The sequence below is a fragment of the Phoenix dactylifera genome, chromosome 8, assembly GCF_009389715.1.
Source record: "Phoenix dactylifera cultivar Barhee BC4 chromosome 8, palm_55x_up_171113_PBpolish2nd_filt_p, whole genome shotgun sequence".
Taxonomy (NCBI): domain Eukaryota; kingdom Viridiplantae; phylum Streptophyta; class Magnoliopsida; order Arecales; family Arecaceae; genus Phoenix; species Phoenix dactylifera.
Window position 1 is genome coordinate 16826884 of NC_052399.1, and position 16626 is coordinate 16843509.

The 16626-nt window shown below is 44.7% G+C and overlaps 2 protein-coding genes across 3 annotated transcripts; one reads left to right on the forward strand and one right to left on the reverse strand.

Moving 5' to 3' along the window:
* Positions 1–3205: 3205 nt before the first annotated feature.
* Positions 3206–4468, reverse strand: LOC120111727. Its single transcript, XM_039129598.1, has one exon. It carries the CDS (start codon positions 4466–4468, stop codon positions 3206–3208), a length of 1263 nt encoding a protein of 420 aa, XP_038985526.1.
* A 2416-nt stretch (positions 4469–6884) lies between these two features.
* Positions 6885–15564, forward strand: LOC103702544. Of its 2 annotated transcripts, none has more exons than XM_039129077.1 (4): positions 6885–7245; positions 7879–8323; positions 8734–8849; positions 14944–15564. In XM_039129077.1, the coding sequence occupies exons 1-4, from the start codon at positions 6903–6905 to the stop codon at positions 15369–15371; spliced, it is 1332 nt and encodes a 443-aa protein (XP_038985005.1). In that variant the 5' UTR covers positions 6885–6902; the 3' UTR covers positions 15372–15564. The 2 variants fall into 2 exon arrangements, with proteins under 2 accessions (XP_038985005.1, XP_038985006.1); XM_039129078.1 differs by having other exon boundaries at positions 8734–8801.
* The last annotated feature ends 1062 nt before the right edge of the window (positions 15565–16626 follow it).

Below are 16626 nucleotides of genomic sequence, written 5' to 3' on the forward strand. Positions count from 1 at the left end.
TCCTTTATTGTAGGATGGATAGGATATTTCACAGAATAAATTATTTTCGTGGTTGTTCATATTTTATTGCAAGAATAAATTTGCTCAATCAATTTTTGGTGTGATTAAAGAATGGATAAAGATTTTAAATGTAATTGAAAGAAAATCTCATCTATTTTACAGGATAATTCTATTCCACTGACGGAATAGAATTATCTAAAAAGAATTTAATTTTTGGACTTGTCGCAATAAGTTTATGTCACATATGTTTTGGGAACGCCGCCAAGTCGTAACTACTTTATTACCCCTAACTCCTTTTTTTTTTTTTTTTTGGTGAAAACGGCAATTCATATAGCTCTAAATTGAGTACATCCGGCCATATCAAAATAAAGTAAAGAGTGCAACGTAGAAGGAATATCTCCTAACGATGTCCAAATGACCTCTTCGGAGTGCCGAGCGGCAAAAGAGGCGACCCAGTCTGCTGCACTGTTCGCCTCCCGAAAAACATGTGAAACCTGGAAGACGCTCAACTCCTGAGCCAATCTCCGAATCTCACGGATGAGAGGATGATCATCTCCATATCTGTCCACTCCCCGAATCCACTCTATCACCACAGAGGAGTCTCCCTCAAGGCAAATGTGCTCAGCACGCAGTACCCGCCTCGCATAGGATATCCCCTCCCAGGCTGCCCGCAGCTCCGCACCAACTACGGTAAATCCCGGCGCGCGGCAGCCACCAGCTGCTATCAAACTACCGAGATGGTCTCTGATAACAAAGCCAACTCCTCCTGACACCCCATCAGCCGACCTACTACCATCAAAATTCACTTTGAGATGACCAAGGGGTGGGGGTACCCAAGAGACTAGGGCGAACCTGGGCGCTGTGACAGCAGAAAGAGTACCCCAGGTGTCCCTGGCCATCTCAGGAGAGAAAGTAAAAGCAGCAGTAGAAACCTCCCTAGCAAGACGCATGGCTCTGTCCACCACCATCCGCGGGGGAAACCGCCTGCCTTCAAAAATGCCGGCGTTCCTATCCAGCCAGATAGAATGAGCCAAATATGCCCCCCGGATCCCGGCCTCAACCGTGCTAGGCCGCCGCATAGCCACTCTCAACCAATGAATCAAATCCTGTGTCGACTCGACTGAATGGGGTAGCAATGTGGGCGATCGGCTCCAAATGCCCCTAGCTCTGGGGCACTGCAAAAGAACATGATCCATCGTCTCCTCAGTCTCCGTACACTCATCACAACACTGAGTGATCCTCACCCCTCGCCGTGCCAGTAAGCTCCTGGTCGGTAGGCAACCCCACGCTACCTTCCAGATGAAGAGCGCCACACGCGGGTAAATCCGCATCCTCCAGATCCATCCTCCCTCTATCTGTCGTGCTGGCTCTCGGCTCAATAATGTGTGGATATCCCTGGCTCGCACCTGCGATCGCCCTGTCGGCATCCAGACTAATCTATCCGCCCCTCCCTGGGCAAAAATAGGTAGGGCCAGGATCCTCTCTGCCAACTGCTCCCCGAAAGCCTCCATGATCAGCTCCATCCTCCAGCGGTCCCCCTCCGGCTCCATCAAGTCACTGACCCTGAGACCGGCTAACCTCGATGTGTCCACTGTAATCGGAAGTCTACTCATAGGCTGCTCCGTCACCCACCGGTCCTCTAACACATCAATAGATCGACCATCACCAATGGCCCATCTAATCTCCGGGAACACCAACCCTGCTCTAGCACAAATTTCCCTCCATATCGGTGAGTGGCGTCGCCCCGACCGGGCACCCGGCACTGGATCGCCATACTTGGCCCTCATAAGTGAAGACCACATGCCATCAGGCTCCAACACCACTCTAGCAGCGTGTCGTGCAGCTAGAACCTCACGCCTCGCCACCAAAGACTGCACACCCAAACCACCATATCTCGTCGGCTGACATACAACCTTCCAAGCCATAAGATGGATACCCCTTCTGCCTCCAGTCCTTCCCCAAATAAAATCCCTGAAGATCTGCTCAATATTCCTAACTGTAGCTACCGGTATAAGAGAGTTAGATAATAAGTAAATCGGGATCGAGGAAAGAACTGACCGTACCAGTATAATCCTGCCCATCATGGAAAGAGAGTGTATCTGCCACCCCTCCAGCCTATGCCGGATACTGATCTCAAGAGAGGTGCAATCACTGCTGCGCAGACGCTGACCAGAGATAGGGACTCCCAAATACCTTAATGTGCCCTCCTGCTCTCCCACCCCCAGAATCTCCAGTATAGCGGTCTTCACATCTGGTTTGGTCTTCGGGCTAAAACAAATTGCTGATTTAGATAAATTAACCCGTTGACCAGACATAGAGCAATAATCCCGCAAGATCGTCCAAATGATCCATGCTGCCTGTCTAGTCGCACGGACTAACAGAAGACAATCATCGGCAAATAGTAGATGAGAAATCGGGGAGGCATCCGGCACGGGCCTATAAACCTCTAGCTCCTGGGTGGTCACTGCCTGCCGCAAGGTCCTGGAAAGCGCATCTGCACATATAATAAACAGTAATGGGGAGAGGGGACAACCCTGACGCAGCCCACCAGAGGACACAAAGTACCGTGATGGCGTTCCATTTACCAAAATGGCAAAGGAAGGGCCTCTGATACACCCCATGATCCATCTGATCCATGCCTCGGAAAATCCAAACCCCTGCAAGGACTGCTGTACAAAATCCCACCTCATCCTATCGTATGCCCTCTCCATGTCAAGCTTGACCCCCATCAGACTCCTCCTACTCGACGCCCTGCCAAGATCATACATAAACTCCTGGGCAATAAGAACATTATCTGTGATACTCCGTCCTCCCACAAAAGCCCCCTGCTCCGGACTGATCAATCTCGGAAGTATGATCCTCAATCTGACAGCTAGTAACTTCGCCGTCGCTTTGTACAAGGTAGTACAGAGACTGATCGGGCGAAAGTGACTAGGCTCCGAAGCATCCTGACGCTTCGGTATCAGAGTGACTAGGGTCCTCTGCCAATCTGTAGACATCACTGCTGTGTTGAAAAACTGCTGTATGGCCGCCGTCACCCCCTGACCAACAATCATCCAGTACCTCCGGAAGAATAACGGTGGAAAGCCGTCCGGACCCGGCGCCTTGTCCCCCTCAAGGGACCACATCACCTCCCTAATCTCACAATCCAATACCGGCCTAGACAGTGCGACTATATCCTCCTCTGCCACCCGTGCCACTGGCGCTACAATACTCCCTGAGCTCCCAGTACCCATCTGCTCAGACCATCTGGCCCAGAAGAAACCCTCCGCACCCTCCGAATCAAATCTGGATCCTCCACTAACTGCCCATCCTCATCCCTAATTACCCTGATCCTGTTCCGATGCCTCCTGATCACTGCCGACTGGTGGAAAAACCTAGTATTTCGATTCCCCTCCTGGATCCACTGCACCCTCGATTTCTGTCTCCAAAAGATCTCCTGCTGTCTCAAGAGAGAATCATGTAAGGATAGTAGAGATCTAAGCTCCCCCATCTCCTCCTCTACCAAACTCCCTCCCAAGGCCTCCTGAGCCTGTAATCCAGCAATAGCCTCCTCAGACTCCTCAATCCTCCTGAAGATATTCCCTACCTCCTCACGGTTCCACCTTCTCAACCTTCTTTTTGTCAGCTCCAACCGACGAGACACACGATACATAGCATCCCCTCTCACCGGTACATTCCATGCCTCCCTCACAATCTCCCAGGACCGAGGATAACATGTCCAGAACTTCTCAAATCTAAAAGGGGAATGAAAAGAGACAGCTGCATCGGTACTAACCAGTAAGGGGCAGTGGTCGGACGCAATCCTCGGCAAGTGACGGACATGGTAGTCAAAAAAACACTGGGCCCACCCCGCTGTGGCGTAGACTCTGTCCAATCTCTCCCAAACCCGGGTCTGCCCCTGCTGATTATTGCACCATGTGAATGTTGGTCCCGAAAATTCCAAGTCTATCAGTCCATTTGACGCTATAAAATCTTGAAACTCTCTGATTTCCCTCTTATAAGTGAAGGCCCTCCCCCCCATCTTCTCCTGGGGATCCGTGATACAGTTGAAGTCACCTGCCACCAACATGGGATAACCCTGAGTGATAAGCTGAGACGCCTCCGCCCACAACCGCCTCCGCACTCTATAGTCTGTACTGGCATACACAGCTGCTAAAACCCACGGGCTCCGATTATCCTCTGATATCACTAAGATGACCTCCTGTTTACAAACATTGAAAACATCAATTTGGTAGTCACCCTGTACCCAAGTCACTATAATACCTCCCGACAGTCCTTGAGATTCCACTGCATAAAAACCCCATGACCTCGGTATCGCCGCACGGGCCTTCTGAAGGTTTTGCCCAGAGAGCCGGGTCTCGAACAAAACACAAATTTCAGGTTTGTGCAGTTGCACCAACCTGCGGAAAGCCGGGGCAAAGGAGGGCTTACCTGCACCCCGACAATTCCAAAGGAGGGCTCTCATGGTGCACCTGGTGCGTCGGCACAGCCCACCTCCCCCGGGCCGCTGCCGCTTCTAGGTTCCAACTCCATTTCCTTACTACACAGCACAGCTCCTCCCTGCTCCAAGTCACTGTGCATCACACCCTTAGCAGTGGCCAGCAGCTGCTGAACAGTCTGTTGGTGTGACCCCCTCAGCACCTGTGCCATTTGGCACTCAGATTCCACCGACATCAACTTGAATTCTTCCCCATTACCAGCACCGCAGTATGCCTTCTCCTCCAATCCTGGGCCGCAGACCCTGCTTCCCACCAGGGCGTCAAAGGAAAGGGAGCTCCCAGCACCCTTCTTATCGCCTGGTTGGTGTACCAAACGGCACGAGTCGTCTTCCTCCCTTTCCACTGAAACCCCCATGGCCATGGGTCGTACCACACCGGAAAGAGTGACCTCCTCGTGTTCAATGGCTTCCCCGACTCCCACCTGAGACGACGGTCCAGCGACCACTCCCGCCGGTTCACCGGTCACCGCCGCCAGCAATTCCGCCGCTACCGACGCCGCTCGGGCCAGCCCCTGCCTAAAAGGTATGCTCTCCCCCTGCCGTCGGCCCCCTCCTTCCTCCGCATGCCTCATCGTAACCATGTCCGCCGCCACATGGGGTGGCGGCGAACTCTTGCTCCGCCGGCGGCCACCTCCGGCCGAGCGGAACCCATCTCCCCGGGGGGGGAAGATCTCGTCTCGGTGCAGCATTCGGGCCGGTCACAGATGGCGTCCCGGCTGCCGGATTCGGCCCACGCGTTGGCAGCGCCCGGTGGACCTTAGACGGACTCCGGGCCCTTTTGAGCGGACTTGGGCTCGGCCCAGCCCTTCCCAGGTCCACCTGGCCCAACGAGGGCGGCCGAGTCCCCCCACCGAGTCCCCTCACCGAGTCACAGCTGGGTTCACCCTGTTCACCTGATTGACTCAAGCCTCCGTCCATCTCCACGGACGAGCCGCCTTGAGCTAGCTTCTCCGGCGACTTCCGTCTGGCCACCTTGGTTGGCTTTTGCCAACCTTCCAAATCCTGCGGTGAAACGGGCAGCCGCGGCCCCCCATCTCCCTCACTCGGACTCACCGCAGACGTCGCCGGAGCCGAGCCCACACTGGTGCTTGCCCCTGTCTGCATCATCTTCCCTTTCCCCCCTTTCGGAGCTCCGATGCCCTCGTTCCAGCTCATAGAGAGCCAAGGGCCGTAGATCAGAGGATCTCCCGCTTCCCTTGACATCTTCCCAGTATCTGGACATCGAGCATTACTACCAGTTCCAGCCTCCATTCCACCCGTCGCCGGGGAAGAGAACTCACAAGCCGCCTCCTCATGACCGATTCGGCCGCACCTGTAACAGTAGGCAGGTAAGTTCTCGTACACAAACTCCTGCCATATCTTCCTCTCTAATCCCTCCTTAGCTCCCTTCATGAATATTCCCGGCTTTAGAGGAGCTCTTATGTCGAGCTCCACTTTAACCCGTGCAAACCCCCTCTTCCTCCCTTGATCGGTGGCTGCGTCTAAAGCCAAAGGTCTCCCCGCCGTCGCTGCAATCTGGATCAATGTCTCCTTAGCCCAGAAATCCAACGGCAACCGTGGGAGGCGGAGCCAAGCTACCACCCGTCCAGCACCACCAGAGCCGGTGATGAAGTTTGGCTTCCACCGTTCCATCGTGAGAAGCTGTCCGGCCACTAAACATGGCCCCCTCACCAGCATGGCCTCCCGATCCTCCTCACAGGCGAAGCGGACCGCCAGGACGTCGTCGGCCATTGTAACGACCTCGACGTTATAGTCCAGGTTCCCCATCCTTCTCAGCTCACGCCCAACCCACTCCGCCGGAACCTTCCGCCCCACACTTTGCATAAAAACAGAGGTACTCCTCCACTCCTTCCTGGTCATCTCTAACCTCTCCTCCGGGATCTCCAGAACTTCCGTGAAGCAGGTCTTCAGAGCTCCCAGCTCCCGCTCCGAAATCTGGTGGCGTGTCCATCGACCTTGATTCGCCGAGCCCCTAGACACCGCCGCCCATGATACGCCCTTCGAGTCGGCCCCCAGGGGCTGGCGCCCCAACCCCCCGGGCCTCCCCGTCTCCCTCTCCTTAGCCCTACCCGGGCCTCCCCGTCTCCCTCTCCTTAGCCCTACTGTCGACCATCAGAGCCACCCAACACCCGTTTGAGGAAATCTCCCCAAGACCGCATGACTATTGACGCGGCTCTCTCTCACTCCTCTCTCACAAATAATTATTTGATTGCCGCTCAACTCAAAAACACTCTTCCTCCGTCCAGCTGTTACCAACTAATCAACAACGGTGGCGGTGGCCCCCATCCCCTGGTCGTTCCATCCGGTTCGTTGATCCTTCCCTATTTAAGCAACGGTTTATCCTTTCTAACGGTTCACTTCACTCTGGGGCCCAGACGAGGGAACTAAAAAAGAGAGAACGATGGCGAAGGGCCGCCTCTCGTCTCGTAGGTCCCCGGCGGGCGAGGCAGAGGCCGTGGCGGCCCCCGGCGGCGGCGGCGGCGGCGACGACGACGATGTCGACGAGTCTAAGACCAGGAAACGCGCCTCCCTCGCCGCCAGGCTCGCCAGGAACGTGAGCACGCGGCGGTGCCTCATCTCCGCCTTCTTGTTCCTCCTCTTCTTCCACCTCGCCAAATTCATCTCCCACTCCCCGCACCGCTTCTGCGCCTCTCCTTCCTTCGAATCCGTCCCCCGCACAACTTCTTCGGTCGACAGCATCGACGGCCTCGCCTCCGAGTTCGGATTCCTCGGCGTGCCCTGGTGTAAGCCCTTATTTCTTTCCTCCCGATCTTTGCGTGATTACTTGTCTCGGTTTCCGAAGGCATTGATTCTTGATTGATTTAACGTTCTTTTTTTCCCTCTTTCGTGGGTTATCCGACGAGTTCTTGATTTCTTTCTTGTGTTTCATGACCCCATGGTTGATTTGGATTTCCCCTCGCCACCTTCTTAGGATCTTGGATTGGTTCGCGTTTAAGAGAGGTTTTTTTTCCCGAAGTATTCGATGATATTACAAAATATACATACATACGTTTATAACAACTATCTTGCGGAAACTTTCTTTGAGTTTGCTACTTGATCATTGTGACTTCTTTTTCTTGAATCAATAAGTCCTTGTGGTAGTTTTCCCGGAGTTTTCTTTACTTGTTCTACTGTGTACTGGATTTAGTGGGTTTGTGTCTTTTCTTTGATTGTCCATGCTCTTCTAGTTCTACACGTAAGAATCTCATTTGGTGAGCATTCTGTTGGTTGTTCCGAAGGCATCAAAGATTGAATACAATGCACCTGTACATAGTCTGGAATCGTACAAACAAATGGCACTGATATGATCATCAATCCTGCAGCTTGCTCCTTAAATTCTTGTTATGTAGTTCCTTAATTCTTGTTGCTGGCAACAGGTAGATCGAAACATGGAAAGACGGTGGAATGGACTTCAAAGGATCTGCTCAAAGGCTTGGAGGAATTTGTGCCGATATATCAAAATCGTCCAGTCAAGAACAACAAGGATGGGATGGGCTTCGACCACAGCTTTGGGTTATGGTTCATGACACGCTGGCTCAAACCAGATCTGATGATAGAGAGTGGTGCTTTCAAGGGGCACTCCACATGGGTCCTTCGACAGGCAATGCCCAAGAAACCGATCATATCGATATCACCTCACCACCCAGAGAAGTATCTGAGGAAAGGACCAGCCTATGTTGACAAGAACTGCACATATTTTGCTGGGAAGGATTTTGCAGATTTTGGGAGTGTTGATTGGGAATGTGTCATGGAAAAGCATGGGATTTCGGATCTTAGTCGGGTTCTCGTCTTCTTTGATGATCATCAAAATGCGTTGAAAAGGTAACTATCTTTCCTGCTGAAACCTGATTTCATATTCAAGGGATGCAATTGATCCTTACTTACATTTTACAAGTTTTGGTTATTATGCAAGATATTGGCCTAAATTTTTTATCAAATCATGCCTTTCTCCATGGTTTTGATGCTCTGTTTCGTTTTTCTAATTTCTTTGGAGGTTATGCATGCATTACTTTAGGTTCTTCTCCGCTTCTTGTAGATCTTTAGTAGTTTTTTTCCTCATTGTAATTTATCATAGTGCTTTCAAACACATTCTGATTCTTAATATGTCAGTATATTATGTGAAGCATGGGGCCACGAGACATGGGGTTCAAAGGTTCTCTCAGTTTTTTCTATCCTATCCTTTTATATTTCACCCACAAATCTGGGTTTTCATTCTCAGTTCCATTGGACAGATTGGAGCAGGCTCTGGAAGCTGGCTTTCGGCATGTCATATTTGACGACAATTACGACACTGGAACTGGTGACCATTATTCCTTGAGGCAGATTTGTGATCAGCTTCACATAAGAGGTACCTGCTTTTGCTATTTGCTCTTATCCTTTTAACCCTTCATGCGTATTTCTTTTTATGAGTGATCTTTTTCATGACTGTCCACTGAGCAGGTGATCTTGGTCTTTTCATTTTTTATGTCATTGGCTGAGCATTGCTTGTTCTAGTATTTTTCCACTGACTTACTCATAATGTACTATCTTGGATGACTGATAGTTAAAGTTAACTTACAAGAAAGTAACTAAAGAATATAGTTAAACTAAGATATAGGAATCAGGAGAGACCACATTCTCTGGTAGAATAATCTTGCTTGTTGTTATTTGCCCTCCATGTATAAGAAGTGCTGAGGAATCTTGCAAGTATATTTCCAACGTTCCTGATATGTTATGTTAGGATGTACTTTTTTTATAAAAAAAAAGAGATCTATTGATGCTAGCAAAAAGTATGGCGAAGCCATCTCTGATCTTGTTATGGCTAGCAAAAAGTTATTAAGTGGATAATGTACAAAGCCATCTCTAATCTTGTTATGACTAGTACAAAGTTATTAAGTTATAAGTGGATAACGTATGAACATCAGAAGTCTGGAGCATATGGCCTAGTTTTCCTCTAAAAGGACAGCAAGCCGAACAAAACCCAATGATGTTTTTAATGTCTAAGTTCAGCATTAGGAAACAAAAAGGGAAAAGCAAAAGATTGCAAGTACAAAGAACCTGAATTCGAGGTTACTGCTATATGAGAAACTCCTATAACCTTCATTGGGGTCCACATCAATTAATTCTGTAAAAGAACTTTAATGCTATTAATGGATGTAAAAAAATATAAGCCATGTGACTATTTTCTCATTAAAAAATTGAACTAGAAATGAATTGTTGATTCATGAAAAAGGTTCTTTTTTTCCCTTAAAAAATGTACAGTTTCCTTTAACACACATGATTTCAATACGACATATAGGGTCATTCCATATTAAGATTCCTCAATGTCAACTTTACATTTCAATTCTCAACAACATATGCAATAGTCCTTGTAAACCTAAGTTTTCATTTTTAATTCGTAAGAGTCAATATCTGGGCATGGACCTCCTTTTTCCCAATTCTAATCAATTGTTTGTCTTGAACCTCGTCAACTTTGTTCCTTTCATAAACAATATCATACTGCAAAACAGGTTTTGGTTTTGCTACTTGTGTGATTCTTGTAGACTTTTGGTAACATAGATTCTTGCTCTCTTTAGTTACGGTGGACTAAAACTGTTGAATCGTTACCGACCATGATGAAGAACATAGCAATGCTGCTAGATTTTGCCCTAAAGTTTGATCACCTAGTTTCACACTAGAAGCTGCCTTGTATTTGTCCTCTTTATTGAGCTACAACAACCTGCACGGAAGCACATTAATTATGTCTATACTTAGAAAAACACCTTTCTCAGTTTTGTTTTTTCCATTTAAAAAATATTTCTATATTTGTTTGCAATGGGCTCTGCTTTGTGTATATTTCCCTTGAGAAGACATTCCTAGTGGGATACATACCTTGAAAGAAGGATGTTGATGGAGACTGATAGAGCTCTATGAATTGTCTTAAATAGGATTTTCTCTTTTTGGATTTTCTTTTTTCGTGGATATTTTGAGATTTCAGAATTGATCATAAATAGGATTTTCTCCTTTTTTTCCTTTGTTTTTCCCTGGATTCTGTGGTTGATTTGCTACAATGAAAATTTTACCAGTCATGTGGTGTGAAAGTTGAAACTTGTTAAATGAAGTTGAATAGATTAATGAGATTTTTGATAAAATTGGCGATTTCAACAAAGGGAGTGGATGGTTTATTTAAGGGGAAATGATGAAAGCAAGGGACATTATGAGGACTTAATGAGGTCTTTGGCATGAAATCAGATCGAGAGTGATCCAAATAAAAATAGGGAATAGAATTTTCAACTATTTTCCATATATGGGGAATGAGAGGAAGAAATTGCATTGAAGAGATAAAAGGTGGATGGTTAGAACTTTGGTGAGGAAAACATCAATATGAAGATTTGGGAATTCAGATCTGTGTTTCCTAAAAGAGTGACTGTATATCATTACTTGGGAATTTTAATTTTATGTGGAATTTGACAAAATAATTAGGCTTGCAACTTGTTACTTACACATTATGTTTCCTGCGTTTGTAGAAAGCAAAATTTAGAAAATAGTTTAAATGTTTTGGAACATGTTGACTACGAGCTTGACTAGTCAGTGGCACCTGTAAAAGAAGTTCCATTTAACACTTGAGACAGTAAAGAGTCAAAATGATTTAACTCGCAAGATTATCAGACTTCTTGTGGTGCCAGTGGACTAGATTTTCTGGTATTATGTGCAATATGCAAACTTGATTCACCTGATGATATTTGCATAACTTGCTGGTTGTCAAAGGTTCTTGTTCTTCTCAATCTAATTATATAAGCAGCAAGGCTTTGAGACAATTGTATCTGATATCCCTGGTCATCATGGATGTTTCTAATCAAGGTGATGAGATTTAAGGTTGGAAATAGGATGCCTAAATTGCTTATAATCATCGTATACATGTTACACCCTTTTTGAAAATAGTTTTGTGCAAAACTTGTTTTTGTCTCATAGTTTTTGCCTTGATCCTTGTTTAGTTTATCTAGGGTTTGCATGTGTGTTAGCTGCTCATTTGTCAGTGTGGCATTGTCAGGTTGTGATCCAGAGAGGCTTCTTATTTAATATTCTAACCTTTACTTGGGAGATATTTAAGAGTGCATGATTGGGACTACGTGATGGACATCTACTTGCATAGTGATAGCAGTTTGGTTAACCGAGAAGAGTTTACTGCCTTTTTTGTGGAGAGTTACTCAGTCAGTGATAGCCTGTCTACTATTTTGATATACTTTTACCATTGAGGCCACTATCGTGATAGATTTAAAGTTACAAAAAAAATTTATAGCAGTTTCTCATGGAGAGGCAAAACATACAAAGTTATTCGTCTTGTGAAATAGGAGTTTTGCCTCAATTTTGAATGCTGGACGCTAATGATTGGAGAGGGACATTCAGCATTCAAAAAATGCAGATCTCCGCTAAATTTGCTTTCAGCTGAGTCTAGTTAACTTTGAACTAGCTTCCAATAAATCTGAATTAAATCTCAATAAAGTTTTAGCAAATATAAAAGTATACAAAACTACTGGAAATGAATATATTTTAAATTTTTATATTTCCACATAAATTGATGTACCTCCAAACAAGAGAAAATCCATTACGAGAAAAATTAAAGAGAAAATGTAAGGCCAATTTTTTCTTAACAAGCCTAATTCTTCACCAAAAGGTAGTGATTTTTGAGTCGAAAAGAAAAGTAGGCAAGTGGCTCAAGAAAATCTTGTCACGTCTTAACTACTTTCCCAACACCTTTCTTGGCAATTTTCTTACTTTAATTAAACATGAGGAAATACTTAATTTCCTTAGCTTGCCTTGCCTCTTCTTTTCTTTTCTCCTGCTGATTTATCTTTCTTTTCTTTCATTTTCTTGGTATCAGGCAGTGCCTTGCTCATCAAATTATTATAATACTTGCTTCTCTAGGAGTCATGATGACCAAACCATTAAATCTTACAATAAAAAATTGTGTGCATTAATGAGATTTGATGTAGTGCAAGAAAAAAATCGTAGGAGGCATAGGAAATCAAAGAACAAGCAACCTAAGTAGCTTTGTATGAGGAAAAAAAGAAAATATTTAGAAAATACTAGAAATAATGAAACTGTGATATAAAGTCTTGATCTCCAATATGCAAAAAAAAGGGAATTATTATAGACCCATAATGATGCTCCATGATAGCATGCTCATCTTGATGAGAAGCTTGACTCTCAAAAAAGAAGCTCGGACCCACAGGCCTTACTCTACTGCAAACAAAAGCTAGAAAAGTCTAGTGAGGATGAAAGGCATAGCTAGATGTCATCAGACCTTAGTTGCCAAAATTGGGAGCGGATGCTAGAGCGGGTGTAGGGAAGCAGATATTTTAGCAACACTTTTAATATGGAAGTGCTTAAGGTAGGGGTGTGGCTTTGGGAGGATTCCAAAGTGGCTGTGTTACCCTAGCTAGAAGATTCCGGTTATTAAGCATTAGATAGGAGCAAATATATTTATCAATAATATGCTATTCACCAATAAGACTGGGTAGATGCAGATGTCATTCCTAGAGCTGATGGTTGAGCTAGTGGTCAGAGTGGCTGCTGCAGAGATGGGTGTAATAGCAGCTGGTGACATGGGCTTCAGATCCATGCTTGAGTACAAAGTTCATGATAGATGAAGGCAAGCACAAATGATCATGGACCTTACTGACCAATTGACCATGCTTGCAAGCTGAACATCAGTGGTAGGTAGTCGCATGTGTGCTATGATGTGTTGAGACATGAATGCATAAGATGCTGTGGGACTTACATGGTTGTGTGCAGAGCTTATAACTCATAAACACATTGAGCATTAAATCTTTCACATGGCGTTCGAGCTAGTTTGGTTAAAGAGGTATTGGTTCTTGAAGGAGGAAGTAAACAAAAGTTGTAAATGCAACGCAGGTGGCGCAGATGTGCAGTCATTAAGAATGGAGGCTTTAGAAGTCATACAAGCTAAAAATGTCGGGGCCAAGGAGTATTCTTCTCTCTCTGAAACTTGTTTGATCAACCTCCACAATAGTGACTTTCTGGGTGCATGTAATTGCACATGTTAGTTTACAATATTGCCCCTTTTGTTATAAAATGCTTTCGGATAAGTGAAGACAATTAGGCAATTTGTGCATTGTGTCTGAAGACTCTAAACCTTGTTCAACCAACTTGTATACGGGATATATTTGTCTAATGAGATTCTCTCTTTATCAAATTAATGAAAAATTTCAGCACCAGCAGTTCTATGTGCAGACAACACCAAAAAAGTAATAAAAGCAGACTGAGACATACGAATTGATTAATGTTAGACCATTTAGTTCCTGAAACATTACCAAAAAGCATCTGCCACCTCTGCATTATAGAAACTTGAGATGCAAACGGTCTCATCAAGCAACAAAATATCTTGAATTTTGGTCAAATGCAATCTTCAGCCGCTCAAAATAGATACATTGAAGAGTCTCAAAGACCCAGAGAGGCTTCATCACTGTTGGCCAAAGATAGCAAATGTCATCTAGGATCTCATCTGGAAGTAATCAAGAGGTGATCATCTAAAGAGGTTCTCATGATCGTAAGAAAGCCCAAATAGCATTTTGTCTTTTCTAGTTTTCATCTTCCACTGAGTGTTATATAAATTATCCACCAGAATGGGTTCTGGCAAAGTGTAATCATATAAAAGAAGACTACTTTTTGTGCTGTTGAGCAAGTATATATTGTTAGGACTTTAATGTCCTGAGGATCAATCTTCCACGATTCTTCTCTTCCACCATTTTAGCATGTTAATGTCTAAGTATTGTCATGCAAGTATGCAATTATTAAGGTTCTCTCCCAGATCACTACTTCATCTATCTTCAGTTAGGAGAAAGATTCCTCCTTATTCGGCATACAAATCCAGATTCATATCTTCTCTCCTTTTCTTGTACCACCATTTCAACCATTGTTGCGTAGTAGGAGCTTCATCAGTCTGCTTACTGTCTGGATCATACTCCCTCGTAACTAGATAGATGCACCTTGCCTGCAAACTTCCACCAAAATATTGGCATATTGTGCAAAGCCTGTCTCCAGTACTCATAATTTATGGGCACAGATTTCCCACTCTATGAAAATGAGAGATCCGTTTGTCATGTTTTGTGAACATATTTCTCATTAACTTCCATTATCTGTAAACTATGAAAAGTCATACTTTTGGCTAATTGTGCTGATGGAAAAGCTCCAAAGAAATGTGACACCAGTTCCTGAATAAAATCATAAAACAAAGTATATTTTGTAGGAGTCCGGTCTCAAATTTTCTCTGCTTTTGTAAATTATAAAGCTCTAGGCTCTTGTTGTGAACTTGTGATATGTAAATACTCTATCATACTATGCAATATGCAGCAAGGAATGGAATATGCGCAATATCTATATATACCATTAATATTATCTCCACTTGAAGCTTCTTTTGTTATTATGATAACCTATTTCAGCTGCTATTTCCTCTTGTCCAGGTGGGGGGCACTGCTGCTCTAGGTATTGTGATGAAGCAAGGATTAGAGAGAGAAGGAAATTTTTTTGGAAGAAGGCCGTAGACATAGATGATCTATGTGGGACGGGTGATGCATGGTGGGGCATCAGAGGGCACATGCATGATGATTTTAATCGCAGCAGCGAGGCCATATCATATTATGAACATGTTCGGAACAACATGTTTGTGGAGTCGGTATTAGATGTCTATTGGGAGCTCCCACCAGTGGCTGGTCCCTCACTCACTCATCAAACAAGATATGACCCTGCCCGTGCTCCAGATCCAATCATCGAAGATGGCAGGTTTGACTTGTTCCGAAAGCCCGGTCTAACAAGGCTTGAATGTGCTGTATTCAATGGATACACTCAGATGGTCTATCTTCAGATATCCCGACTCTTGACTGTTGAGTAACAGTAGAAAATTTTGTTCCAATCAACTGTACATATCTTCTTTTCTGCTGGATATGCAGGTGCAAGTGGGATCAAAGATTTGTTCAATCTAGATATCTGCCCCTATCTCTTTACTCTTGAGTAACTGTAAAAAAATTTGTTCAAATCAACTGTAGATATATGCTTCCACAATCATTTCCAGATTCCTTACAAAAGGTGAGCAAGTTAACAGGCTTTTGTCTGGTAATTGGATTTCTATCCTCATTTTTTTTTTCCAGCATACTAGTAATTCGTTTTCTATCAGATGCATGGTTGTTGGCTTCTGTGAAATTTGAGGAAGAATTTATTTTTAGTTGGTAATTTGATATTGTTTGATGGTTAAGATTAAAGCAATGATTAAGCTGCATTTATGAGGTCAGACTTTAAGTTTGATTAATTTATTACTGTTTGTTTTGTGTATACTCTAGTGGCGTTTCATGTTACGAGGTGGTGTACCACAATGTATGTTTGAACTTTAAATATTGACATAGCAAGGAAATGAAATTGAGGAGAGTGTTGATATCAGCTAGACTGCAGACTTCTATTTCATTTCCTGTCATTAGCAAATGAACAGTCTTAATGGAAGCAATGACGCCTCTCTGTCTTTGACAAGTAGGGTTGTTTTTCTGCTTGTTATGATATATATACCTTTGATGATCATTCTGTTTATTTGGACATGGTGTGGTCCAAAATGGTGACAGTATAATGGTATCCAACTGTTAAAATGAGATGAAAGGGGTAAATGGTGAACATGAATAGTAGATAGGCAGGATCAGAAAAAAGTTAGGGTAGCACAGAGAGGCATTCTATTCTATATGCCATCAGAGCAGAGAAGATGAACAAAAATATTCACCTGAATGTAATTGGTAGCACCAATTATGGGCTTGGAGCACCAAGGGCAATTTATCGGCATGGTGTTCGATCGTGACAGCAGAATGTTATGTTGTTATATTGGAGATCCCGTTCTTTTTTTTTAAATTTGTTAAGATTGAGGAAATGAGTGAGCTACATTTCTAAGATCATTGTCAAGTTTAGTTGCTGTGCTGCTACTTGTTCCATTTAATATAGTGAGGTTATTTATAGTGAGTGCGTCGCAAATCAGCCTCTTATTTCGTTTTCCTTTTCTTAGAAGATGATCTCCATGGAAGAAAAATCTAAGGAACGAGTGCTTACCATTATACCAAAAGCAATTACTATTAGTGAAGGCACACTACTCTAATACCTCAACCGTCCAGGGG

Excerpts from the sequence above, each read along its gene's own strand:
- LOC120111727 (XM_039129598.1), bottom strand. The coding sequence starts at position 4,468 with ATGAGAGCCCTCCTTTGGAATTGTCGGGGTGCAGGTAAGCCCTCCTTT.
- LOC103702544 (XM_039129077.1), top strand. The coding sequence starts at position 6,903 with ATGGCGAAGGGCCGCCTCTCGTCTCGTAGGTCCCCGGCGGGCGAGGCA. Across the intron at positions 8,324-8,733 it reads CATCAAAATGCGTTGAAAAG|ATTGGAGCAGGCTCTGGAAG; the intron begins GTAACTATCTTT and ends TCCATTGGACAG. Across the intron at positions 8,850-14,943 it reads TGATCAGCTTCACATAAGAG|GTGGGGGGCACTGCTGCTCT; the intron begins GTACCTGCTTTT and ends CCTCTTGTCCAG.